A 26,561-nucleotide genomic window follows, 5' to 3' on the forward strand; every position below is an offset into this window, starting at 1 on the left:
TGAGTTTAGACTTTGAGATTGATCACTTTTAGTAATATTTTAACCAAAGAGGTACAGCAAGAAGTATCCTTTTATAAAATGAATTTTAATCAATGAGCAACATCATTTTATGGAGTAAGACAGAATTCTCATTAAAAAGGCAGAGCCCTGTAGGCTCTGTCCTCACCACGGGGAATGAGTAATTGGTCTATGAAATGTGATGGTCCTAGTCAGTTCATAAATTCAACACATAAAGAACAGACTAGGAACAGGCAAAATCCATAGCCTGCACACTTAAGAAACTATGTCTAAAAAATTTTATGGGGCAGTAAGAAAAACAGATTTAAAACATACATTTTTGAAAATGATAAAATTCTGTGTGGACAAGACAAAGAGTGATCAGGAGGCAGGTTTACACCTTGTGTCCATTTTGTAATTCAGTTCTCTCCATTTTGGGCTTAGCAATAGGGTGCCACACATGGTGTAAGGCCAGCCACAGCATTCAAGCTTGACTGAATTTTAAAAGTGACACAGTAATCAATTATGCTCAAGGGCATCCTAGAATTTCAGGGTGCTGCTGACCATTAAATCAGCCTTCTCAGTGCTCACTTCAAATTTAAACAGAATGCAAAGTACAGTCCTTGGGTCCATTAAATACAAGCTCATACACTTCATCTATACTTTAAAAACTAATGATCAGTATATTTCTGGCAAACAAAAAAAGGTTTTATTATACATATCTAAAAAGGCTATGCAACCCACTTAAAAACACGCAAATGATTTTTCTAAGACTTAGTTCTTCTGGAATATAAAAGTTTGCTCTAGAATGTCAATAAGGCAATATCCTTCATAGATGGAACAAATACAAAGGTAAACAGCAGCAGCTCTTACATGGTTCTTGATTTGAGAGATACACTTTGAAAGGAATATTTCAAACAGATGGAAAGTAAAATATAAGAAAGTTATACTAACCTGCATCAATTTTCCTTCTGCTGGAGTTATTTCAGCAACACCAGCAAACACACCTTCCAAAGTGAGATTCAGTTTTCCTGTAGGGTCCATTTTCAAGGGGATCACTCTGATAATAGCTTTCTGCTCTGCTGATCTCTCAGACTCCACCGCTGCTGCCAGTACCAGTCCTGTACGTCCAAAGCCTGCCTGGAGGGTAGCCATCAGCAGCCAGGGCCAGAGGGCAACCAGCTGCAGTTGGTGGCCACCACTCATGCTACCAGCTGCCGCAATGCACTTCGGTCATACATACTGCTTCCTTTAGCTAATACCAAATGCAGGTTCTCGTATCCGGATAAATGGAAGAAAAGAAATTTACGCTTCAGTTTCAGAAAACCAGGTTGTAGTTTTAGCCCTTCCTTCCTCTAAAGTGTATTCCCAAGAGCAGGTGGCATTTCTGATTGGGCAGAGAAGAGGGTGTTTTCAGCCCACTTCTGCGGCAGGTATGTCATTCTCTCCCATCTTCACTCTGACTGGGAAAGGTATCACCACTTCTCTTTAGAATTTCAACTCTGCTCGAGATTGAATGTCACATCGGGAAGCTTGGTTATGTCAGATCATTTGTGTTGGTCTTCCATATGCATCAGGTCGCTGAGGCACTGAACCCAGTGTTCATGAACAAAACAAGGCAAAGCAAACAGCTAAAGCCGTGCATCCAAGGTGAGAGTGAAGAGCTGGAGCTCAGAACGTGAAGAGATGGTCCTTTTTAAGCCACGAAAGTTGTCAGTGGTAAATGACTGAAGACCACAAGATTTTTTTTTTAAATGGAAGAAAGGGAATAATAATAAAATTTCAGGCCACACCTTGAAAGATGTCCAATGAGGATACAACATATATCCAGAAAAATTTCCACATTAAACTGTATTTCAGGTGTAGTCAAAACTCTAGGCCTATTAATTTATATAGCTGGACAGACTTCAATTATTTTGTTTTACCAAAAGCTGTCTATAAATTAGGTACTAATTTACTTATCTTCACATATTACAGGATAATTTTGAGCATCACAATCTTTTCCAGCTACCATAATTAAAAGATGTGAAAAGGTTAGCTTTCCAATTATTTTTCCCAGTTAAAATTTATATTTCTATCTCCATTTTCTTTTTTCACTTAGGGATCCCAGATTTTATTCTCCAGTTTGAGAATGCCAAGCACTCTGATTTCCCCTGAGATGCCTTTGGCAACTACTTTAATATCCAGATCTCATAATCTGTAATTTTCTAGGTTCATAAGAAAAACAAAGGACTATTCCTAACATGTTTTCAAATTCCTTGAGGGAATAGGGAATAAAAGATAGGGACAGTAGGGAGGTGATTAGTCACAGGCTCCAAGTAGATAGAACACCTTCAAAAAATACTAATAAGCCCAAGGAGAGTAGATCAGTGTGATTTTCAGGCACATACACAAATTCAGGTCTTTGTACAAATACAGAGTGAGATTTTTAAATGTTCACCCATAAGTAAATATAAATGCACTTCACCCACAAAGCCCACTGCACTCTGAGGTCAAGTTTAAAAGTATTATAAAGTCTTCAGAATAAGTGCTGGGAAGCTAAGCAGTTGAACATGAACCTGCTTTAGAGATTCTTTTCTTTTGCTGAGGCAGAGGGAGGAGGGAAGAAAGAATTTCAAAAGAAATCTGCAAACCTGTTGTGCTGTCTCGGCCCACTGGAATCCACGGGGGTGAAACAAATTCAATTATGCTTTTACAGATCCTGCTCAAAAAAGGATTCAACTGCTTAACCAGGTACAGCTCATTCTTCCACCTTCTTACTCTGCAACCACACCAACTGCCCAGCGCTACAGGTAGGTGCCGAGAAATTCCGCAGCCTGAAAAAATAATCCAAGCAGGTCAGAGGCAGAAACTGACTCCAGGATGAGAGCTACTGTTCCCAAGGATCCTAAAAACACTTAGAGAAGATCCAAACTCATTTCTGAAATCTCCTAACAAAAGTCCTTTTTCTCTTACAACAGCAAATGGAATGATCAAATCTTGAAAAGAGTGAAAAAACAAAGTAGCAAACACATCAGCAGCAAGTCACCAGAAACACAGAGAATCCCAGGGGGAGAAGGCAGTGTCCCTGAATCATGGGTGGACTTGGAAAGTTCGGAAGGATTCCAGCGCTTCCCTTCCAGAGAGATAATTCTGGATCGACTCCCTGGAGCAGGAAGCCTGTGGTTTGTAATTGGTGTTCTAGCTCTGACTCCCTCCCCTGGGACTGCAATCACGCTCTCTACCTGCTGACAAAGTGAGGGTGGAGCAGCTGGAGGCAGCCACCCCCGGCCGGCCCCGCCTCCTCCGGGGGCGCGCCCACAACACTTACTTAACCAGACACGTTCTTTCCCTCGCTCCTCTCTCTGCTCCTCTGCTCCCTCTGTTGAGCCACAACCAAACTACATTCAACTCTATCATCCTCAAGACCTTTCTCAGGGCCCCTCAAACACACCTAAGCAGATCTACCCCAAGAGAAGACAGGTGGAGGTATGAGGAAATAAATGGAAAAAAAGAAAATAAAGGAAATCCAGACGATTAAAGAACAGACACAAGGTTTTACAAATATCAGTCGAGAGGTATTTCTGTTTCCCAGTTTCAGTGTCCATAATGGCAACAAGCCAGAATGAAGTGATTCCCTGCTGCAGTACTTACTGACCTACTGCTGCTCGGGCCTGCTATCCCGGCAAGGGCTCAGCCCACTCCACTCACAGCTTGTCTTCAGCTCTCACCGACTGAAATTCAGTGGTTCTATGTAAACTGTGCCTGCACGGAGTTTTCAGGTCAGGTTGTTGCTGGAGGTCTGGAACCCATCTGTTATTTTCTTCTCACTTCTTTGGGAGGTAAAATGACATTCCTCCTAAGATTGAGCCCTATATTCTCAATATAAGATTGTTACTAAGTCTATGTCATAAATACAAGCAATGGGGTACAATACACCTAATGAGAAAAGTTGAGGCAAAAAGAAAATTAATTTTTGACTAATATTTACATTATATCTTTATAGTAAACTTGCTATTAGAAATAATGTGAAAGTTTCTAATGTTTCTGATACTTGAATTTTTCAAATCTATCAGATTATATTTGTGGTCAGATATTTTATTTTTGAACTACTGGACATCTTTCAAAATTAAACAAATGAATGACACTGTGAATACAGATAACTCTATTGAAACATAACTTTAAAAATGGTTAGGATGGTAAAATTGTTTTTATTTTATGTACAAATGAACCTCTGCTTGATTTTCTACAAAATGTGGCTAATAACAACTGCACTGTAGGTTAGTTGTAAACATTAATTGATAGAATTCCTTAACAAAAAGTGTGAGTGATCCATTTATCTTGAACATTTTTCTCCTATAGGCTTATGAAGATAGTTTTAGAATTTTAGAGCTAATATCTGACCTAGATACATTCTTAGATAAATTCTTTGCACCTTTTCTCTCGTTTGGATCTTAAGAACATATTGCAATATAGACTTCTGGAAGCTCCTTCCCTAAAAGGTAGGGAGAACTCAAATTCTGCTAGAAAGAATTTTTAAAAATCTGATATGGTTTCTGTTTTTCATTTTATGTCTGTTGTATCATTGTACCAAATAATGAAAAATACACTTTTATGTAGCACTTGTTGATGTAGAGATAGCTTTAAAGATAAACTAAACAAAAAGTAGCCTTCAAATGGATTCTTTCTCATTCATTTCTACTTGGAACTTGCAAAGAAATTAAAAGACCTAAACCTAATAGTCATACACATTCTTAGATGAAAGAAGGAGGACAGAAATGTGGCCACCTTCTCTTGAGGAAACTCTGAGATTTGGGAGTGATAAAGTGCATCATGATCTTGAGACATGCAGGACCAGGGCAAATAGCTCTGTGTGCTTTGGCTCACTGATATGCTTTGCTTATTTAGTTCACTAGAATTGACAAGCAAGAGACATTGGTCTCCAGCTTCAAAATTTTAGAATTATCCCTCAAGCTGCTTTATCATCACAGTTCTCCAGAGGTGTCAGAAAGATGCTATCACTACAGTAATGCAATATCTACTACCTGATATTGCACGTGAGACAGATCACCCTTCAGGATCTACTTTCACATCTGGATTAACTTACTGAAGATAATCTTTTCCCAAAAAACTAGTTCTGTGTAACATGGCTTTATTCAAGTGGGTATGAAAAAAAATCAGGACAATTTTTAAAAATGAGATTCTCTGGGGCCAGCACTGTGGCATAGCAGGTAAAGCTGCTGCTTGCAGTGCTAGTATCTCATAAGGACGCCGGTTCAAGTCCCAGTTGCTCCACTTCTGATCCAACTTCCTGCTAATGTGCCTGGGAAAGCAGCAGACGATGGCTCAAGTCTTGGGTCCCTGCATCCATGTGGGAGATCTGGAAGAAGCTCCTGGCTTCCGATCAGCCCAGCTTTGGCCGCTGTAGCCATCTGGGGAGTAAATCAGTGAATGGAAGATCTTTCTCACACTCTTCCCTTCTCTCTCTCTCTGTAACTCTGCCTTTCAAATAAACCATATAAATTAAAAAAAAAAATCAGATTCTTCGAAAAGTAAAGTACATTATCTTCTGAATTTTACTATTATTACAGTTCATAAAGATTGAGTTTTTTCTTGAAGACAAATCAAACAGTAAAAACAAAAAAGACAACAAGTCTAGTTGGAACACTCACTTTATTGTTGACTGATTAAAATTTATCGGTGCATAAGGTGCTGGAATACTGAGGTGCTAGTCAGGAAACTTGTTAGTATATATCAGACCCTACTGACTAATTCACATGAGGATTTTATTTTACCTTTTGCCATTTTGACCAAGTCATTGATGACAGCTTTAATTGATAGGTATCAGGCATGTGAGTACAGCAGGAGATCCAGCTCCTTGGTCTGCTGTATTCATGTATTAAAAAAAAGTTTGGAAAGCTGATTAAGGCATTTCATTAGTTAAGCCTTAAAACCACTGAAACCAAATCTATGCCAAGGTTCCTGCTTGACACATGTTCCTCAAAAGATATCATCAATTTCAACATTCATAACGCCAAGAAAGGCAGATTGAAGGGAAAGAATATCACCTATATAGTTTATCAGCTCTTCAACATGACAGAGAAAAGGCAAAGTTCCTTCATTAGGAAATTGGGTCTCCTCTTCACATACACTGCCAAAATATATAGTCTAGACAAAAGATACAGAAATCTTGATAATCTGTTCATCTTTTAAGCCTTGCTAATAAAGACGAATAAATGCCCATCACATGGACATCAACTGGTCTAATTGGACGGATCAGACAGGTCGATTTTCAGAACCTACATTCCTATTTAACTGAGTCACTGCAGACCAACACAGCATTCACCTGTTTACAAAAAAAATAAAAACAGAAAAACAAAACAAAACGAAAACATAGATTTTGGTTAACACATTTAGGGTTTGACATCATTGGGAAGGCACAATGCAATTTAAGAAACAACTCGTTAACCCACAATAGCTGGCACAATAAAGTCATGTCACCAAGTGCCTTTTCTTTTTCATTGCTTACATATTCCTAAGCTTTCCTTTTGTTTCTGCAGTGCTTATTAGGAAAACTGAGGCAGAACCCAGTAAGAAAGTTACAGTCAATTGAAAAGACTTTAAATTAAGAAATTTCTTGCTGTCATTGGGTGAGCAAGTAGCAATCAACCACAGAAACTGGACATCCAAGATGCACGCCTCTCCCAAACAACAGCCCCACAATCTCACTACTCAAATTCAGAATCTTATCGAAAGGATGAAGAAAAAAATGTTACAGTCTATCCCACTATCTAAAATGCTCTCAGAAGCTTAAACTAACTACAAACTATTAAAAAAAATTAGAGACATAGCTTCTGCCAAATGACTGCTAATCAGTTTTCCCCCAAATCTGCACACAAAACCTTATGTAGGAGAGGATTTTATACTGAGTGTAAAAATCCAAAATAAGAAAACGCTGTTAAATCTCTTAATGTTTTTGTTTACACACTGTACATTTGCCCTTCAAAATAAAAATATTAAATATGTATCTTAATCCTTCTATCCTGTAATATTAATAAAAATATAAAGTTTTAGAACCATTAACAATACCAGCATTTATAAATACAGCTATATTAAACAAGTTAAATATTTTTCTTTACATTTAAGTATGTGACATATTAACAAACTTTACCATTTACGACAATGTTTCAACAAAATTAAAGAAAGATATGAAAATAGAAGAATGCTCCCATTAATATAAAAGAATCGAGAGCTGTTAAGTGTGATGGATGGTTCAAATCCGGGCGCCTTGCTCTTGAAACAGAATGCTGGGTTAGGAAATAAGAGAATTTCCTGGTTAATCAGTCAGAAAATTAGCTCTTTCCCAGAGTTTCTTCCCTAGAGTTTCTGAGCCATTTAGAACTGTGATCTTGGTGACCCCACGTGTCTTTGTTTCTCACACAGTCCTCTCTGAAAGGATCCCACTGTGACTTGAAGCAGAGACTGAACTCCCCGGGAGCTGTGCTGACTGCAGTTTGAGTGGCAACACAAGTCAGCACACACACACATTGCTCTCCAGTACCGTAGATGCAGCAGTTTTCAAACGCTTCTTGACCATAACAGAAGGCCAGGACTTTTCATTTGGAAGGGATCTGGGCAGCAAAAAAACATGGCTGCAAGATGTTTAGTAGTTTGTCAAGGTAAATTATCTGAACTGAACAGCTGTAGTAAATACCAAATTCCCAATTCTCAATGAACAAAACTCTCAATTAACAAAACAAAACAAAAAAATACTTTCTTTTCCTTAACAACTGAAAAAAATCCCAACAGTGTGTCATGTGCTAGGCTAGTCTGCCTCCAGCTATAGCTTGTGCACAATGTCACATTCGTCACCCATTCCTCACTCTTTTAATTCTTCTTCCTTTGGAAAGTGCTCCTGCTTGCAGGCCACGTCCACCAGCAGATGAAGATCTAAAAAAAAAAAAAAAAAAAAAAAAAAAAAGGATTGTTTACTCACACTTAGCCTCTCAGACCGTAGAGTTCTAAGTCTCCAGGTGGGAAGAGTAAGTTGTCTATGTCACACCTGCAGAATTCACTCTAAAATTATATTGTTCTATCAGATTCTCAATTTCAAGGCATTTCTATGATATTTCTAAAGCACACTGATGCAGCACTGTTGTTAACCCAAAGAGATCAACAAAGTTCAGCATTCTCCTTTGCAGCAGTATAGCCAAGCTCCTTTCCATTTTAATTACCTTTTAAAAAATTATTTATTTATTTGAAAGGCAGAGTTAGAAAGAGAAAAAGAGAGAGTGAGAGATCTTGTATCCACTGGTTCACTCCCCAAATAGCCACAACAGCTAAGGCTGGGCCAAGCTGAAACCAGGAGCTTCTTCCAGGTCTTCTACGTGGGTGCCAGGGGTCTAAGTGCTTGGGCCATCCTCTGCTGCCTTCCCAGGCACGAAGCTGGATCAGAAGTGAACCTGAGCCCATATGGAATCCCAGCACTGTAGGTCCCGGCTTTAACTTACTTAGCCACAGTACCAGCCCCAATTACCTTTTATTATAAATGAAAAAGTAAGGAAAAGTGTCAAAGAGATCAAAGTGAAATATATACACATGAAAGAAAATTCCTTTCCTCCATGCTATAAGCATAGATGGGTGGGTGGTAGGAATATGAAAAGGTAATGTCTTAAGAAAAGCAATGCTAAAATAAGTAATCACTACTGTTCTTCAAGTTGTCTGCCTCCAAACAATTCCCACTTACTAATACAGCAGATCTCTTGTGAAAATACCCAGCTGAGCCGTCTTTTAAAAGAAGGAATCTGCTCAAGATTCAGAGTGCTTCATCAACAAGGGAAAGAAGTCGAACATGAACTCACATACCAGGTTCTGTAATACAAAAGAGCTAAGATCATGGATAGAAGCACAGTTAACAGGCTTACACGAGGAACACAAGCAGCAAGAAAGGATCCTATATGGCTTAGAGTTCATCTAATTAGTTTGCAACTTCTAGAATATGACCAGAGCGCCTTTTTAGTTTGGCTTTGAAGCTCACACTTTTGCCCTGGCATTTTGAAGTTAACCTAACGTATGCAGCATGAGCCCTCCTTTCCTCCTTTCCCTTTATTCCTTCTGTCCTTCCTGCTTGCTTGCCTGCCTACCAGCCTGCCTGTCTGCTCGCTCTCTCTCTCCTCTCTCCAGATTTGTTTATTTGAAAGGCAGAGTTACAGAGAGAGAGAGAGAAAAGGAGACACACACAAAGAGATCTTCCAACTGCTGGTTCATTCCCCAAATGCCTGCAACTGCGGGAGCCGGGATGATCTGAAACCAGGAGTTTCTTCCAGGTCTCCCAAGTGGGTGCAAGGGCCAAGCACCTGGGCCATCTTCCACTGCTTTCCCACACATATTAGCAGGAAGCTGGATTGGAAGTGGAGCAGCCGGGACTCAAATCATTGTTCATATAGAATACAGGCGTCACGAGATGGCTCTACCCACTATGCCACAATGCAAGTCCCCTCTCTCATTCTTTTTAAAGATGTATTTATTTGAAAGGCAAAATGACACAAACACACACATACACAGAAAAAGAGTACAAAAGAGAAATCATTCATCCTCTAGTTCATTCCCTAAATGTCCACAATAGTCAGTTCTGGGCCAGGCTGAAGCCAGGAGCCAGGAACTTCATCCACGTCTCCCACATGAATGGAAGTGGCCCAAGCACTTGGGCCATCCTCTGCGCCTTCCCAGTTGTATCAGCAGGAAACTGGATCAGAAGCAGAGAAGCTGGGATGCAAACCAGCACTCCAATATGGGATGCTGGTATCACAAGCAGCGGCTTCTAACCTGTTGTACCACAATACCAGCCCTCTTCTCTCTACTTTTTAAGGTTTATCCCTTTATTCTAGACATACAGAAGCTTTTGTTGCTATGTTTCGGGAACACAGCTGTAGGCAAGACCAATCCACAGCCTTGGCAGAATAGCTGTTTCAAATAAAAAGGAATACTATTATCATCTTTGAGAAAATCTACAAAGCATCAGAACAGTATCTAATTTTTGTCATATTTTGTAAAAGGTAAACTAGTCACTAGAGGCAGGTGCTCTCATTAAAGTAAAATCTATGTAATACATAAAGAACAAATAATTCATCCAGATATGCATCTTGCATAGGGAAAAGGGACTACCAGCTTATCAGTGAACATTGGCTGCCTGTACACCTGTGATCATGGCAGCATCTTTCACAGTGCCAAAAGGTGGAAGCAACACAAGTGCTTATCGACAAACGAATGCACAAAATGTGGTATATTTACCTACACTGGAATATCAATTGGCCTTAAAAAGGAAGTTTTTATTTTGATACACACTACAACATAAATGAGCCTTGAAGATACTATAAACCTTTAAGATGTAGTCACAAAAGTAAAAATATTATATGATTCCACTTATCTGGGGATACCTAAGGAGTCCAGTTCACAAAAAGTGGAATGGTGGCTGCACAGTCAGAGGAGAGGCGTTATTTGATGTGCATGGAGTTTCAGTTTGGGAAGATGATAAAATTTCGTTTTTGGATAGTGGTGATAGTTGCACAAATGTGAATATACTTAACAATCCTGAAGTGTGTAGTTAAAAATGGTTAAAATGGTAAATTTCATGTTATATGTTTTACCAAAAAAGAACTGACTTATGTACAGTTTAAATAATAATAGTAATAATAACACTAATATATTTATGTAACATCTTTTTCTCAAGTAGCTAAAATGCATTAATACAAGGTCATCTAATTAATTCTAAGGAATAAGTAGGTAACTGGAAGGAAGAAATTCTAAGCTGTATGGCTAATATAAAGCCAGTGATTTCTAAACTTTGCTGCATATTGAAATCAATTGGGGATCTTTCCCAAAAAATACTGATACCTGGGGCCACCTCCAGACATTCTGATCTAACTGGTAGAGTGCAACCTAAGCATCTGGATTTTTGTAAGCTGACCAGAAGGCAGAAGATTAACACCTTATTATGATCAGTTTCTAAACACCTCAGCTCCATATCAAAACAAGAAGGATAGGCCACACTGTAACAGCAAATGTTACAATAAGAGGCCGGCTCTGAGGTTCAGCGGGTTAGCTCACTGTTTGCAATGCTGATAATCCATATCTGAGTGCTGATTCAAATCCCAACTGCTCTGCTTCTGATCTAGCTTTCTGCTAATGTGCTTGGGAAGGCAATGGAAGATGGCCCACGCACTTAGCTCTCTGCCACCTATGTGAGAGAATGGATAGAGTTCCTGGCTCCAGGGTTGAGTATGACACAGTCTCAGCTGTTATAGCCATTTTGCCTTTCTGAAAGGCAGAGTTAGAGAGAGAGAGAAGAGAGAGAGAAGACAGAGAGAGGAGAGAGAGAGAGAGAGGGAGATATCTTCCACCTGCTGGTTTACTCCCCAAATGGCTATAATAGTTGGGGTTGGGCCAGGCCAACGCCAGGAGCCTGGAACTCCACCCAGGTCTTCCACATGGGTAGCAGGGGCCCAAATACTGACCATCTTCCACTGCTTTCCCAGCAGCATTAGCAGGGAGATGGATTGGAAGTGGAGTAGCTGGGACTTAAAGCCATGCTTACATGGGATACGAGCATCACAGACATCAGCTTAAACAACTGTGCCACAACATGGGCCACATACATCTTTACAATAAGATTTTGGGATACAAACATACCTAGCTGCAATCTACTTTAAAAGCAAAGTAGGAATTCTTGATAATGACAAAGATAAAGACTATTAAAGCAACTACAGATTTCATATGGGGAGGTACACTGAAGAACAGCAGTAACAAATCCCCTGAACTTTAATAACTAAGTGTTTTTTGTTTGTTTGTTTGTTTGTTTGTTTGTTTTTTTGACAGGCAGAGTGGACAGTGAGAGAGAGAGAGACAGAGAAAAAGGTCTTCCTTTGCCGTTGGTTCACCCTCCAATGGCCGCCGCGGCCAGCGCATCACGCTGATCCGAAGGCAGGAGCCAGGTGCTTATCCTGGTCTCCCATGGGGTGCAGGGCCCAAGGACTTGGGCCATCCTCCACTGCACTCCCGGGCCACAACAGAGAGCTGGCCTTGGAAGAGGGGCAACGGGGACAGAATCCGGCCCCCCGACCGGGACTAGAACCCAGTGTGCTGGCACCGCAGGCGGAGGCACAATAACTAAGCTTTAAAATAGCATTTGGCCTTTTCACCAAGATGGTGCTGAAGGCGAAGAAGGAAGCTCCTGCCCCTCCTAAAGTCGAAGCCAAAGCGAAGGCCTTGAAGGCCAAGAAGGCAGTGCTGAAAGGCGTCCACAGCCACAAGAAGAAGATCCGCACGTCCCCCACCTTCCGGCGGCCCAAGACACTACACCTCCGACAGCAGCCCAAATACCCTCGGAAGAGCGCCCCCAGGAGAAACAAGCTTGACCACTATGCCATCATCAAGTTCCCCCTGACCACGGAGTCGGCCATGAAGAAGATAGAAGACAACAACACACTGGTGTTCATTGTGGATGTCAAGGCCAACAAGCACCAGATCAAACAAGCTGTGAAGAAACTCTATGACACTGATGTGGCCAAAGTCAACACCCTGATCAGCCCTGACGGAGAGAAGAAGGCGTATGTGCGGCTGGCTCCTGACTATGATGCTCTGGACGTTGCCAACAAAATTGGGATCATCTGAACGGAGTCCAGCTGGCTAATTCTAAATATATGTTTTTTCACCATTAAAAAAAAAAAAAAGCACTTGGCAATACCTTCTAATAATGAGCATCTAAACATAATAATTTTATTAAAGTGAGCTTCCTTCCTTAACAAAGCTGCCAATAAAGGAATTATAAAGTACAGAAATCAATAAAAACAAAACAAAACAAAAATAAGAATATTGCATCCATGTGTTTGGGAGGTTAATTCCTACTAAGTACACCCTCTAGAGTAAGGGCTACAACTACAATGAAATCTGATCTATAATCCAATAGCTACAAATTGGGGAGTCTTTTCTTTAGGAATGAATTGAACCTTACTCTTACATTCAGTTTCCCTTGACCAAACACCCATCAGAACATAAAAGTACAGCTTTCACAATGAGATTAATATCTGGATACATTCAGTTTAAGATAATAACACTACAGAAATTAGAGGAACAAAAATGAGTCTAACAGTTTTTACCTCTTGGTATTACTGATCCAAGAGGTATTTCCTTAAGTCAACATGTGTTCAAAAGGCCCACACAAAGCATGCCAATAACTCTTATCAACAGCTTCTTTCTAATAAAATACACATCAGTAAAGTCTCTATAGTTTGGATACATAATCAACTTTAAGTCTTCTAAAAAAAGGCAAAAAAGCTTGAAGTGTGAGATGTCTCTACTTACACAGGGTAATAACATTTTTAAAATAATTACAGAATGACATTGGTTGACTCTTCGTTATAAGATGCTCCTGTTTAATGGGATATTGAACAATAATAATATTCCAACAGTTGCTATATTCATAGTATTTCAGAATTTGGAAGTCTCTTACAGTGAATTGAACCTTATTGATGGGACATAGTAACAATGAGTTCAAACTTAAGTGGTATTTCAGGATGTTTATAATTGGTTCCTATCACTAATACTTAAACTGGAATTCAGTATCTATCAAAATACTATTCCATTTTGAGCTCTTCCAACAATGAGTACCTCCCTATTCCATTAAGGACTTCTTTGGCCACCAATGATAAAAATGTGAAAAGATCAGAAGCTAAGAACAAGGAATTAGACTTCTAATACAGAGTTAGCAAACTTTTTCTGTATATAGCGAGATATGAACTATTTTACGTTTTATAGGCCTTATAGTCTTCATGCAATTGCTCAGATCTGCAACTGCAGCATGAAAGCAAACATACACAATATGTAAACAAATGGGTGTGACAGTGTCACAATAAATATTTAATATGGACATGGAAATATAAATTTCATATAATTTTCATGTGCCATGAAATACTCTTTTGATTTTCCCCTAACAATTAATAAAATTTTCAAATATAAAACCCATGTTTAACTTGCAGGCCATATGCAATATAGGCAGAGAGCTAAATTGCATCTATAGGTCATTGTTTACCAACCTCTGTTCTAATAACAGAAACTAGGGGTACAATCAAAAGATATTTAAACAAATCAGAAAAAAGTCATCAAGTTGAAACTGTCGTAATAGTTCTGAAAAATTATCTTCTCCAAAGAAGTTATACAATTTGCCAACAAGCACAAGCACAGGAAAACATTAGTCATCACAGAAGTGCAAATCAAAACCACACTGAGGTACCACTTCACACTACTAGGGTGGCTCTAATAACAATTTTAAAATGGAAAATAAGTGCTAGCAAGGATGTAGAGAAATTGAAACTCTTGTACGTTCCTGGTATGCACATAATAGAGTTCAGCCATTATGGAAAACAGTTTGGTGGCCTCAAAAACTTAAACATAGGAGCTGGCATTATGGCATGGGGTAAAGCCATAGCCTGTGACACCAGCATCCCATATGGGCACCAGTTCCAGTCCTGGCCACTCCACTTCCAATCCAGTGCCCTGCTAATGTGTCTGGGAAAGCAGCGGAGGATGACCCAAATGCTTGGGTCCCCGCAACCATGTGGGAGATCCAGATGAAGCTCCTGGCTCCTGGTTTCAGTCTGGCCCAGCCCTGGCCATTGTAGCCATTTAAGGAATGAACCAGTGGATGGAAGATTTCTCTCTCTCTGCTCTCTTACTCTGCCTTTCAAATAAATAAAACAAATATTTAAAATAATAAAAAAAGCATAGAATTACCATATGACCCAGCAATTTTTAGGTATTCACCCAAAAGAAGTGAAAATAGATACTTAAATACTTGCACATCAATGTTCATGGCAGCATTATTCACAATGGGTAGAAGGTAGAAATAGCCCAAATGTCCATTGCTGGATAAATGAATAAACAAATTGTACATACATTGTAACATAATATTATTCAACCACAACAAGTAATGAAGTATAGATACACATGCTACAGTGTGGATAAACTTCAAAAGCACTTTGCTGGCAAGAGAATGGTGGTACAGCATGTTAAGTCATTGCTTGCAACCCCTGCATCCCATACTGAAGTACCTGGTCTAAATCCTGGCTAATCCACCTTTCCAATCCAAATTCTTGCTAATGTGCGTGGGAGGCAGCAGACGGTGACCCAAGTACTTGGGTTCCTGCTACCCATGTAGGGGACCCAGATGTAGTTCCTAGCTCCTGGTTTCAGCCTGGCTTAGCCCTGGCTATTGTGGGCATTTGGGGAGTATACCAATGGATGGAAGATATCTCTGTTCTGTCTTTCTCTCTTTCTCTGCCTTTCAAACAAATAAACAAAAATATTAAAGAAAAAAACCCAACACTATGCTAAGTGAAATATATCAGACAAAATAGGTCTCATACTGTATGGCTTCATTTACGAAATATTCAGAACAGGTAAATCCACAGAGACAGAAGACAGACTGGTAGTTGACAGGAAGTGAGGAAAGGAAGATTTGGGAATAAGCGCTTAATTATTACAGTATTTTCTCTTGGGGTGATGAAAATGTTTTGAAAGTAGATAGAAATGGAGATTATATATCATTCTGAACATACTCTCTGTCCCTGTGAATTGTTCACTTAAAATGGGTTATGTTAGATTAATTTCACTTCTAAAAAGTTATCTTTACTGGGGGCAGCGCTGGTGGCTCAGTAGGTTAAAGCCATGGCTTGCAGCACCGGCATCCCCTAGGGGCGCTGGTTCAAGTCCCATCAGCTCCCTGCTAATGTGCCTAGGAAGGGTAGTAGAGGATGGCCCAAGTGCTTGGGTCTCTGCACCAGCGTGGGAGATCTGGATGAGGCTCCTGGCTCCTGGCTCCTGGCTTTGGCCTGGCCCAGCCCCAGTCATTGCAGCCATTTGAGGAGTGAACCAGCAGATGGAGGATTCTCTCTCTCTGTTTCTCCCTCTCCCTCTCTCTAACTCTGCCTATCAAATAAATAAATAAATCTTCAAAAAAGTTATCTTTTCCTATCAAGCTTGAAATGTTCAAAAAGGAAGAAAAAGCATGAAATCATTATAAACATTAAATTCATAGCCATATATACCTCAGTTTTCAGTGCTAGAGCATGGCAACGAAATACAGAATTTTATCTTTTATAAGAATCACACAATTCTTATTTCCAGCAGAAATAAAACTGTAGAGGACTACTTGTGTATCCCTAATGCACCTGGCTTAGTACCAAGTCCAGAGTAGTTATTAAATAACTACTTGTTTTTTTTTTATTTTTTTTATTTTATTTATTTATTTATTTATTTTTTGACAGGCAGAGTGGACAGTGAGAGAGAGAGAGAGAGAAAGGTCTTCCTTTTGCCGTTGGTTCACCCTCCAATGGCCGTCGCGGCCAGCGTGCTGCGGCCGGCGCACCACGCTGATCCGATGGCAGGAGCCAGGAGCCAGGTGCTTTTCCTGGTCTCCCATGGGGTGCAGGGCCCAAGCACCTGGGCCATCCTCCACTGCACTCCCTGGCCACAGCAGAGAGCTGGCCTGGAAGAGGGGCAACTGGGACAGAATCTGGCGCCCCGACCAGGACTAGAACCCGGTGTGCCGGCGCCGCTAGGCGGAGGATTAGCCTAGTGAGCCGCGGCGCCGGCCAAATAACTACTTGTTAAAAGAAACCAAATGGGGACTGGTGCTGTGGCTCTGCAGGTTAAAGCCATAAGCCTTCCCATATGGGCACCAGTTTGAGTACCGGCTGCTTCACTTCTGACCCAGCTCCCTGCTAGAGTGCCTGAGAAAGCAACAGAAGATGGTCTAAGTGCCTGGTCCCCTGTCACCCATGTGGGAGACCCAGAAGAAGCTGCTGGCTCCTGGATTTGGCCTGGTCCTGTCCTGGAGGTTGCAGCTATTTGGGGAACAAAATAACGGATGGAAGATTTCTCTCTTTGCCTCTCCTCTCTGTAATTCTGACTTTCAAATAATAATAATAATAATAATATAAAAAAAATGAAACCAAAGGGGTGGTTTAACTCTTCAAATATTCAAACTTTACCTAATTCAATCCTTGGCTAATTAAAAGACTGCTCACAGGACCAGTGCTGTGGTGTAGCATGCTAAGCCTTCACCTGTGGCACTGGCATCCCATATGGGCCCCAGTTCAAATTCTGGCTGCTCCTCTTCTGATTCAGCTCTCTGCAATGGCCTGGGAAAGCAGTAGAAGATGGCCCAGGGGCTGGTGCTGTGGCGTAGCAAGTAAGGCCTCTGCCAGTTGTGCCAGCATCCCATATGTGCACCATTTCAAGTCCTGGCTACTCCACTTCCGATCCAGCTCCCTGCTAATGGGCCTGGGAAAGCAGTAGAAGATGGCCCAAGTGCTTGGGCCCCTACACCCACATAGGAGACCCAGAAGAATCTCCTGGCTTCGGATTGGCCCAGCTCCAGCTGTTGTGGCCATTTGGGGAGTGAACCAGTGGATGGAAGATTCTCTCTCTCTCTCTCTCTCTCTCTCTTTCTCTCTGTAACTCTGCCTTTCAAATAAATAAATAAATCTTAAAAAAAAAAAAAAAAAAAAAAGGGATCCCTGACTTCTATGTGCAGAAAATACCAGAGGCCGACAGTGGAAAAAGGAAGACCAATTAAGACACTGTTTCAATCATCTAGATAAGAGAAAGTAGTGGCTTGGACTATGGTGAGAGCTTCTAAAGTTGGTGATAAAATGGCCATATTTGGGATCTGGATCCAGAGCTGAAAGGATATGCTGATGGACTGCATGTGTGAGAGGAAGGAGTCAACAGAGACTTCAAGATTATTGGCTGACTAGATGACCAGATGTGCTATTTATTTACAAGTAAGTAAGTGAAAGTAGGGAAAGGGCAGAATATGTTTGAGACAACTACTGGACATATAAGGATGTCCAGAGTGTAGGTAACAGGGCACATATGGCTGAAGTTCAGAGAAGATGAGGTCTTAGGGCATAAATTTAGGAATCATCACATAAAGGAGATAATAAAAGCAAAGAGATTGGCTGAGATCATCTGAAACAGAGAAAGAAGAGAGGTCCCCAAAAATTGAGCTCTAGGGTTCATCGGTACTTTTTAAAAAAAAAAATTTATTGGTTTCTTTGAAAGGCAGAGTTACAGAAAGGCTCTCTAAATGCCTGCAATGGCCAGGACTGGGCCAGACCAAAGCCAAGAACTCCATCAGCTTCTCCCACATGGGTGGCTGGGGTACAAGTACTTGGCCATCTTCTGCTGCTTTTCCAGGTTCATTAGCAGGGAGCTGGATCAGAAGTGGAGCAGCTGGGACTGCTCAGATGGGATGTCATGTCACAGGCAGCAGCTTAACCCGCTGTGCCACAACACTGGCCCAGCATTTCGATAGAAATCAGGGAAGTTGAAGAGAATTCAGTAAAGAAGCAGCCAGTGATTTTGAAGGAAAATCAGGAAAGGGTGATGTTCCAGAAGCTGGAATGAGGTGCTTCAGGAAGCTTGAAGCAATCTTTCTCAGTGTTGCCGAGGTAGAGTACAATGGTGACTGAGAACTGACTGCTGGATTCAGCAAGGCAGCTGTCATCAGGAACCTTCACAGCAGCAGTTCCACTTGAGCAGGAAGAATAAAAACCTGACTGCAGTAGCTAGGGTAAGGACATACTTCAAGGAGAGTTCCTCTAACGATGGTAGAAAATATGAAGCAATAACTGGATAGAAATATGAATGAAGGAATGATGAAAATAATTTTTAAAGATTTATTTATTTATTTATTTGAAAGTCAGAGTTACTATGAGAGAGACAGACAGAGAGAAGAAAGATCTTCCATCTGCTGGTTCACTCCCTAAATGACTACAGTGGCCGAGTCTAGGAAAGTTGAAGCTAGAAGCCAGGAACTCCAGCCAGGTCTCCCATATGGGCACAGGGGCCCAAGCACTTGGGCTATCCTTTGCTGTTTTCCCAGGCACATTAGCAGGAAGCTGAAACAGAAGTGGAGCAGCTGGGATTCGAACTGGTGCCCATATGGGATGCCAATGCTGCAGATGGCAGCTTAAGTGCTGCACCACAGAACTAGCCCTAAAATGAATTTGACATAGGGCCTATGGGGGCTGGTGCTGTGGCACAGTGGGTTAAAGCCCTGGCCTGCAGTGCCAGCATTCCATATGGGTGCCGGAAAATGACCCAAGTCCTTGGGCCCCTGCACCCACATGGGAGACCCAGAAGAAGCTCCTGGCTTCAGATCAGCTCAGCTCAGCTCAGCTCTGGCCACTGTGGTCATTTGGGGAGTGAACCAGTAGATGGAAGACCTCTCTCTCTCTTCGACTCTACCTCTCTCTGTAACTCTTTAAAATAAATAAAAATAAATCTTAAAAAAAAACATAGGACCTATGATGGCATGTTTGCATGTTGATGGAAATTATCTAACATAAAAGATAAGATGTGATTATTGGAAAGTAAAGAGGATTTAGTAGAAGCTAAGTCTATGACTATACAAAAGGGATGGAATTCTGTACACAAATGGAAGGGCTGGCTTTTCTCCATTTAACAGGAGGAAAGAGCATAGAGTTACAAGTGTAGGTAGACTGGTAGATACGTCAGTGAGAGGATATTGAAGTTCTCTTCTTGCTGTATCTGTTTTCTCAGTAAAATAAGAAACAAGGTCATAGTTATGAATGAAGAGAGAAGAGGGGCAGTGGAAACTGAAGCAGAGAGGAGAAAATATGATACAGTGGCTTTGGAGAATGAAGAATGTATTGATTAAGAAATATTATAGGATTTTTCAACCCTGAATCCATGTGAATTTAAGATGAGACCAGCTGGGCTAGCGCTGTGGCATTACAGGTTAAGCTGCCACCTGCAATTTTGGCATCCCATAAGGCTGCTGGTTTGAGACCTGGCTGTGTCTCTTCTGATCCAGTTTGCTGCAAATGTGCCTGGGACGGTAGCAGAGGATGGCCCAAGTGCTTGGGCCCCTGCACCCACTTGGGAGACCTGGAAGAAGCTCCTGGCTCCTGGTTTTGGCCTGGCCCAGCCCTGGCCATTGCGACCATTTGGGGGATGAACCAGTGGATGGAAGATCTCTCTCTCTCTCTAACTCTGCCTTTCAAATAAATAAAAAATAAATCTTAAAAAAAAAGTGAGACCAGTCATCTGTAAAGGAATTAGTTGTAAACAACATAAGATGCTACATCCCATGTCAGAGTGCCTGGGTTCCAGTTCCAGCTCCACTTCTGATTAAAGCTTCCTATTGTACACCATGAGAAGTAGCAGGTGATGGCTCAAATACTGGAGTACTTGTCGGGAGAACTGGATCATGTTCTGGGCCCCTGGTATCAGCCTGGCCCAGACCTGGCTGTGCAGGCATTTGGGAAATTTAACCAAGAGGTGCAAGATATCTCTCTTTCTCTCTCTCTCACTCTCTCTTCTCTTTTTCTCTCTACCCCTTCCCTCATCTCCCTGCCTTCCAAATAAAAATTAAAAAAAAAATTTTAAAGAATAAGTATTCTAAAAATAATAGCAATTATTGTTAAAATTCTATTCCTACTATTTTCAGACTACTTAACTATGTAACCAGGCACTATACTAAGTCAGTTATATGGTTTATATAATTATAATCTTCATTTCACAGATGGGAAAACAGGCTCAGTAAAGTAAACATGTCTATGGTCACACAACAAAGAAAATAATTCAGATTTTAACTTAGGGTCTTCCAGCACAAAAAGCTTTCCTCCTACCCATTATGTTGTCGTGTCTCTAAGAGGTAGTATATAAAATCTTAAACTGACTTTGGTTAAGGTGTCTTACGCCACAGGGCCTTATATACACATACCTATGTTTCCATAGACAAACTTTTAGGCTAAGGTCAGTGAAAAATGATTTGCAACTTCATGATTTGTATTTCTGCTTACACTTTAATTGCAACAGTTAACTTTTTTTAGCAGAGAGATTCTAGCTTAATCATAACTCATTTGCTCCCCACCTATAAAATGCAAGTATGATTAGGAGTCATAATGATACCATTATTTCACAACTCTTCTGTTCCACAGCAGGAAGCCAAGGTCAATTAAGACTCATCTATCAACACCAGTGACCAAAGGGTCTACTCAGCAAAAACCAACAGGAATAGTGAATAAAGAAAATTAACATGCTAGCTAATTTATCAGTTGCAATTATAATCATAATATACAGCAGAAGAGAGGAAATATTATTTAACAAGCAGGCACCACAGTTCCTCTTAGGAAGGTGACCGCCTTTGTGGAGGAATATATCTGGACAGATGGTTTTGGCTAGCAAATATGAAGCCTTAAAGACATCACAACACAGCAGAGATACCTATTCTCTGCTAGTTATGATACAAGAATCCAGAGCCTGGGGAAAGAGGAAAAGGACAACAGAGAAGGGAAGTTCTGTTCTTAGTACAGGGAAAGAATGCGACATGACAGAAGGCCATACTGTCTAGTGATAAAGAAAGACAACAAAGTGGTAAAGTGACTGAAGGCATTTTAAGAGGGATGGCTGGGACTGGTGTTGTGGTACAGCAAGTTAAGCCACTGTCAGCAACACCAGCACCCCATTTGAGTGCCAGATCATGTTCTGGCTGTTCCACTTCTGATCCAGCTCCCTGCTAATGTGCCCAGGAAAGCAGCAGAAGATGGAGAACTGTATGGAGTTCCTGGCTCCTGGCTTTGGCCTGGCCCAAGTGTAGCCCTAGCCCCAGCCATCGTGGCCATTTGGAGAGTGATTCAGCAGATGGAAGCTCTCTTTTTGTTTCTCCCTTCCTCTCTCTGTTACTCTGGGCCATCCTCCACTGCTTCCTGAGGCACATCAGCAACAATCTGTATCTCTACATAATGCTATTATTTTAAACAGGCAAAATGGCCCCCAGCTAAAGACTGTATTTCTAGGCTTCCCTGCAGCTTACTGACATTACCAACTTCGGGAAAAAGAGAGGCAAGCATATGGGATGATTATGTGCATACAAGAAAGGGGTATGTTGAGCGGCCTGCTGTCTGAAACGTGGATACGGTGGTGAACCATATGGACCCACCCTGTACCTAAGGCCTAGCAGAAGGGAAGTAAAACTGCCGTATCAGTTCTGGACAGCTGGAGTTCAGAATGTACCAAGAGGAAAAAGTCAACTCATATCTTGTTTCAGCTACTGGTTTTGTTTTGTTCTGTTTGTTACAGTAGTCTAACTTATATACTGATCAATATGAAATTGGAATCTAGAAACAACTTGTTGTTGTAATTCAAATGAAAACATATGGAACTGGCTTAGCAGTTAAGTAAGAGGTGGTTAAGACACATGCAATAGGCTAGAATCTTAGTGATTGCTATCCATGCAAAAACGTGTGGTAAAATCGTTACCTGCAGTACTCTGGAAGGAAGTCACAGGCTATGTGAGCACACAACAATAGAGGAAGAGGTGGACAATATTAATAATGCATTGGCTATTTTCTGACATATTCAGCAGAGCACTAAAAGAGATGAGATCAGGCTAGAGGGCCCTAGTGCATTAAGCAAAGACAGAATAGGAATAACAACCTATTGACTAGCGTTCAGTAATTTGGGCCATGCATCCAATTGCTTTAACACCCTAACTTGAAATAGTAATAAAAAGTGCCAGTAACTCCACTTGGGTCTCCCACATGGGTGGCAAGGGCCCAGGTATTTGGGCCATCTTCTTTTTTTTTTTTTTTTTAAAGATTTTATTTATTTATGAGAGGTTAAGTTACAGACAGTGAGAGAGAGAGACAGAGAGAAAGGTCTTCCATCCGCTGGTTCACTTCCCAAATGGCCGCAACGGCCGGAGCTGTACCAATCTAAAGCCAGGAGCCTAGAGCTTCTTCCTGGTCTCGTACATGGGTACGGGGCCCAAGGACCCAGGTCATCTCCTACTGCTTTCTCAGGCCATAGCAGAGAGCTGGATTGGAAGAAGAGCAACTGGGACTAGAACCGGCACCCATATGGGATGCTGGCGCCACAAGCGGAGGATAAGCCTACTGAGCCTCAGTGTCGTGGGCCATCTTCTGCTACTTTTCCATGCACATTAGGAGGGAGCTGGATGGGAAGCTGAGCAGTAGGGCTTTGAACCACTGCTCAAATATGGGATGCTGGTGACACAGATGGCAGCTTAATCCAATGTCCAACAATGCTGGCCTCTTAATTATGATACATAAGTTTATAATTTTTAATATACGTAAGTTCTAAGATAAGCTTTTTCATCCATTGTAGCTGTGCTTTGTTTTTTCTTAACCAATCTAGCTAGAAGTTTGTCAATTTTGTTGATTTTTTTCAAAAAGTCAGTCACTGTATATGTGAATTTCCTTATTTGTTGTCTATTTACTTTGGGTTTGCTTTCTTCTTCCTTTTCTAGTTCCTAAGGTGGAACTTCAAATCACTGATGTTAGGTCTTCTTTTTAATACCAGCATTTAAAGGGATTATTTTCTTTTTTTAAAAAAGATTTATCTATTTTACTTGAAAGTCAGAGTTACATAGAGAGAAAAGGAGAGATAAAGAGAGAGAGGTCTCCCATCCACTGGTTCACTCCCCAATTGGCCACAATGGCTGGAACTGCACTGATCTGAAGCCAGGAGCCAGGAGCTTCCTCTAGGTCTACCACATGGGTGCAGTGGCTCAAGCACTTGACCATCTCTCTTTTTTTTTTTGGACAGGCAGAGTTAGACAGTGAGAGGGACAGACAGACAGACAGAGAGAAAGGTCTTCCTTTTCCATCTTTTCCATTGGTTCACCCCCCAAATGGCTGCTATGGCCGGCACACTGCGCTGATCTGAAGCCAGGAGCTAGGTGCTTCCTCCTGGTCTCCCATGCAGGTGCAGGGCCCAAACACTTGGGCCATCCTTCACTGCCTTCCTGGGCCAGAGCAGAGAGCTGGACTGGAAGAGGAGCAACCGGGGCAGAATCTGATGCCCCAACCGGGATTAGAACCCGGGGTGCCGGTGCCACAGGCAGAGGATTAGCCTAGTGAGCAGTGGCACTGGCCAGGGCTTGGCCATCTTCTACTGCTTTCCCAGGCTATAGCAGAGAGCTGGATAGGAAGTGGAGCAGCCAGGACTTGATTTGGCGCCCATGTGGGATGCCAGCACTGCAGGCACCTGCTACAGCACAGCACCGACCCCAGGGATAATTTCCTTTTAAAAACTGCTTTTACTGTATCCCACAGTCTCTAGCATTTTATTTGCATTGTTACTCAGTTAAAAAATGTATAGGGAACATAAATTAGCGCAGCCACTGCGGAAAACAGAATGGAACATTCTTAAAAAAACTAGAAATAGACTTGCCATATGATCCAGCAATTCTGTATACTGGATATATAGCCAAAAGACTTGAACACATTGTATCAAAAGACACCTGCACCATCATGTTTACAGCAACACTGTTCACAATAGCCAAAATATGGAATCAACCAAAATGTCCAACATCAGATGAATAAAGAAAATGTGGTGTGGTGTGTGTTTGTATATACACATACAATGGGATATTATTCAGCTATAAAAAAGAATGAAGGGGGCCAGTGCTATGGTGTAGTAGGTTAAGCCTCTGTGTGTGGCACCGGCATCTCATATGAACTCTGGTTTGAGTCCCAACAGCTCCTCTTCTGATCCAGCTCTCTGTTAATGGCCTGGGAAAGCAATGGAAAATGGTCCAAGTGCTTGGGCCCCAGCACACATAGGAGAAGCTCCTGGCTCCTGGCTTCAGATTGGTCCAGCTCCAGCCGTAGTGGCCATTTGGGGAGTGAACTAGCAGATAGAAGACTTCTTTCTCTTTGCCTTTCTGTAACTCTGCCTTTCAAATAAATAAACAAATAAATCTTTAAAAAAATTTCTGTCTTAACATGAAATTTCTTCCTTTATATAATTATTTTTAAAAAGTGATTAATCAAGAAAGAAAAAAATATTCTTGGAGTCTATTTTATCTGCTATCAAAATAGCCATACTAGCCTTCTCATACTTAGTGTTTGCACAGCATATTTCTTCCCATCATTTATTTTTTTTAAGCTTTATTTATTTGAAAGGCTGAGTTACACAGGGAGAGGGAGAGACAGAGAGAGAGATTTTCCATCTGCTGGTTCACTCCTCAAATGGCTGCAATGAGTATGGGCCAGGTAGAAGCCAGGAGCTTGGAACTTCATTCAGTCTCCTACGTAGGTGTCAGGGTCCCAAGTACACGGGCCATCTTCTGCTGCTTTCACAGGTGTATTAGCAGGAAACTGGATCAGAAGTGGAGCAGCCAGGACTCAAACAAGTACTCCATATGGGATGCTGGTTTGTTTGTTTGTTTGTTTTGACAGGCAGAGTGGATAGTGAGAGAGAGAGAGACAGAGAGAAAGGTCTTCCTTTTGCCGTTGGTTCACCCTCCAATGGCCGCCACGGCTGGTGCGCTGCGGCCGGCGCACCGCGCTGATCCGAAGGCAGGAGCCAGGTACTTCTCCTGGTCTCCCATGGGGTACAGGGCCCAAGCACTTGGGCCATCCTCCACTGCACTCCTGGGCCACAGCAGAGAGCTGGCTTGGAAGAGGGGTAACCGGGACAGAATCCGGCGCCCCGACCGGGACTAGAACCCGGTGTGCCGGCGCCGCTAGGTGGAGGATTAGCCTATTGAGCCGTGGCGCCGGCCACGTAATGCTGGTTTTGCAAGCAGCAGCTTAACCTGATACACCAAAAAGTCAGCTCCTTCATCCATTTACTTTCTACCTGCATGTCTCTTGCAGTCAAGCCTGTAATATGTAGGATCTTGCTTTTCTAAAACTATGTTTTATTGTGCATATTTGAGGTCTACAACACGAAAGTATAAGATACATACAGACATTAAAATAGTTTGCATGCTGAAATAGATGAACATATCTGTCTTCTCACAGTTACTTTTTTGTGTGACAGAAGCTAAATCTACTTATTTGACAAATGGCGCCTAAAAGTCCTCATGCTGTAGATTAGCTCTCTAAATTAGCAAAACATGCTGTGGATTAACTCCTAAAACTGGTTCTGTTTTGTATCCTTTGGCCTACATCTCTTTACTTCCTCTTCCCCCACCTATGGTAACTACTGTTTCATATTCTAATTCTGTGTATGTGACCTTTTTGTCATTGTTCATTCCACATAAAAGAGAACTTCAAAAACTTCACAGAAAATGGAGTTAAAACATTAGTTTACTATGGTACAAAATATTTTGAAATTCATCATATGAGATATCTTCAAAAAGTTCATGGAAATATGTATTATCAACAAACTATATATGGATTTCTTTTTTCTTTTCTTTTATTTATTTATTTATTTTTTGACAGGCAGAGTGGACAGTGTGAGAGAGAGACAAAGAGAAAGGTCTTCCTTTGCCATTGGTTTACCCTCCAATGGCCGCCACGGCCGCCGTGCTGCGGCCGGCGTACCGCGCTGATCCGATGGCAGGAGCCAGGTGCTTCTCCTGGTCTCCCATGGGGTGCAGGGCCCAAGCACTTGGGCCATCCTCCACTGCACTCCCTGGCCACAGCAGAGAGCTGGCCTGGAAGAGGGGCAACCTGGACAGAAAACAGCGCCCCAACCGGGACTAGAACCCGGTGTGCCGGCGCCGCAAGGCGGAGGATTAGCCT

The 26,561-nt window shown here is 41.6% G+C and overlaps 2 protein-coding genes across 6 annotated transcripts in view; both read right to left on the bottom strand.

The window, feature by feature from the left end:
* Positions 1-4,010, bottom strand: part of RNF43 (ring finger protein 43) — a 67,200-nt gene extending 63,190 nt beyond the window's left edge. Inside the window, exons 1-3 of one of the 4 annotated variants that reach the window (XM_051824779.2) lie at positions 3,635-4,010; positions 2,631-2,813; positions 952-1,724 (exon numbers count right to left, since the gene is read on the bottom strand). In XM_051824779.2, the coding sequence (XP_051680739.1) occupies positions 952-1,203 (252 nt within the window). In that variant the 5' untranslated portion in view covers positions 1,204-1,724; positions 2,631-2,813; positions 3,635-4,010. The other 3 variants (XM_002719265.5, XM_051824778.2, XM_051824781.1) reach the window with 3 other exon arrangements.
* Positions 4,011-5,630: 1,620 nt separating this feature from the next.
* HSF5 (heat shock transcription factor 5) overlaps positions 5,631-26,561 on the bottom strand; it is a 55,688-nt gene continuing 34,757 nt past the window's right edge. For both annotated transcript variants that reach the window (XM_070060983.1, XM_051824784.2), the window contains exon 6: positions 5,631-7,926. In XM_070060983.1, the coding sequence (XP_069917084.1) occupies positions 7,856-7,926 (71 nt within the window). In that variant the 3' untranslated portion in view covers positions 5,631-7,855. The remainder of the gene's footprint in view (positions 7,927-26,561) is intronic.

This window comes from Oryctolagus cuniculus, chromosome 17 (genome assembly GCF_964237555.1).
Source record: "Oryctolagus cuniculus chromosome 17, mOryCun1.1, whole genome shotgun sequence".
In the NCBI taxonomy this organism is placed as follows: Eukaryota; Metazoa; Chordata; class Mammalia; order Lagomorpha; family Leporidae; genus Oryctolagus; species Oryctolagus cuniculus.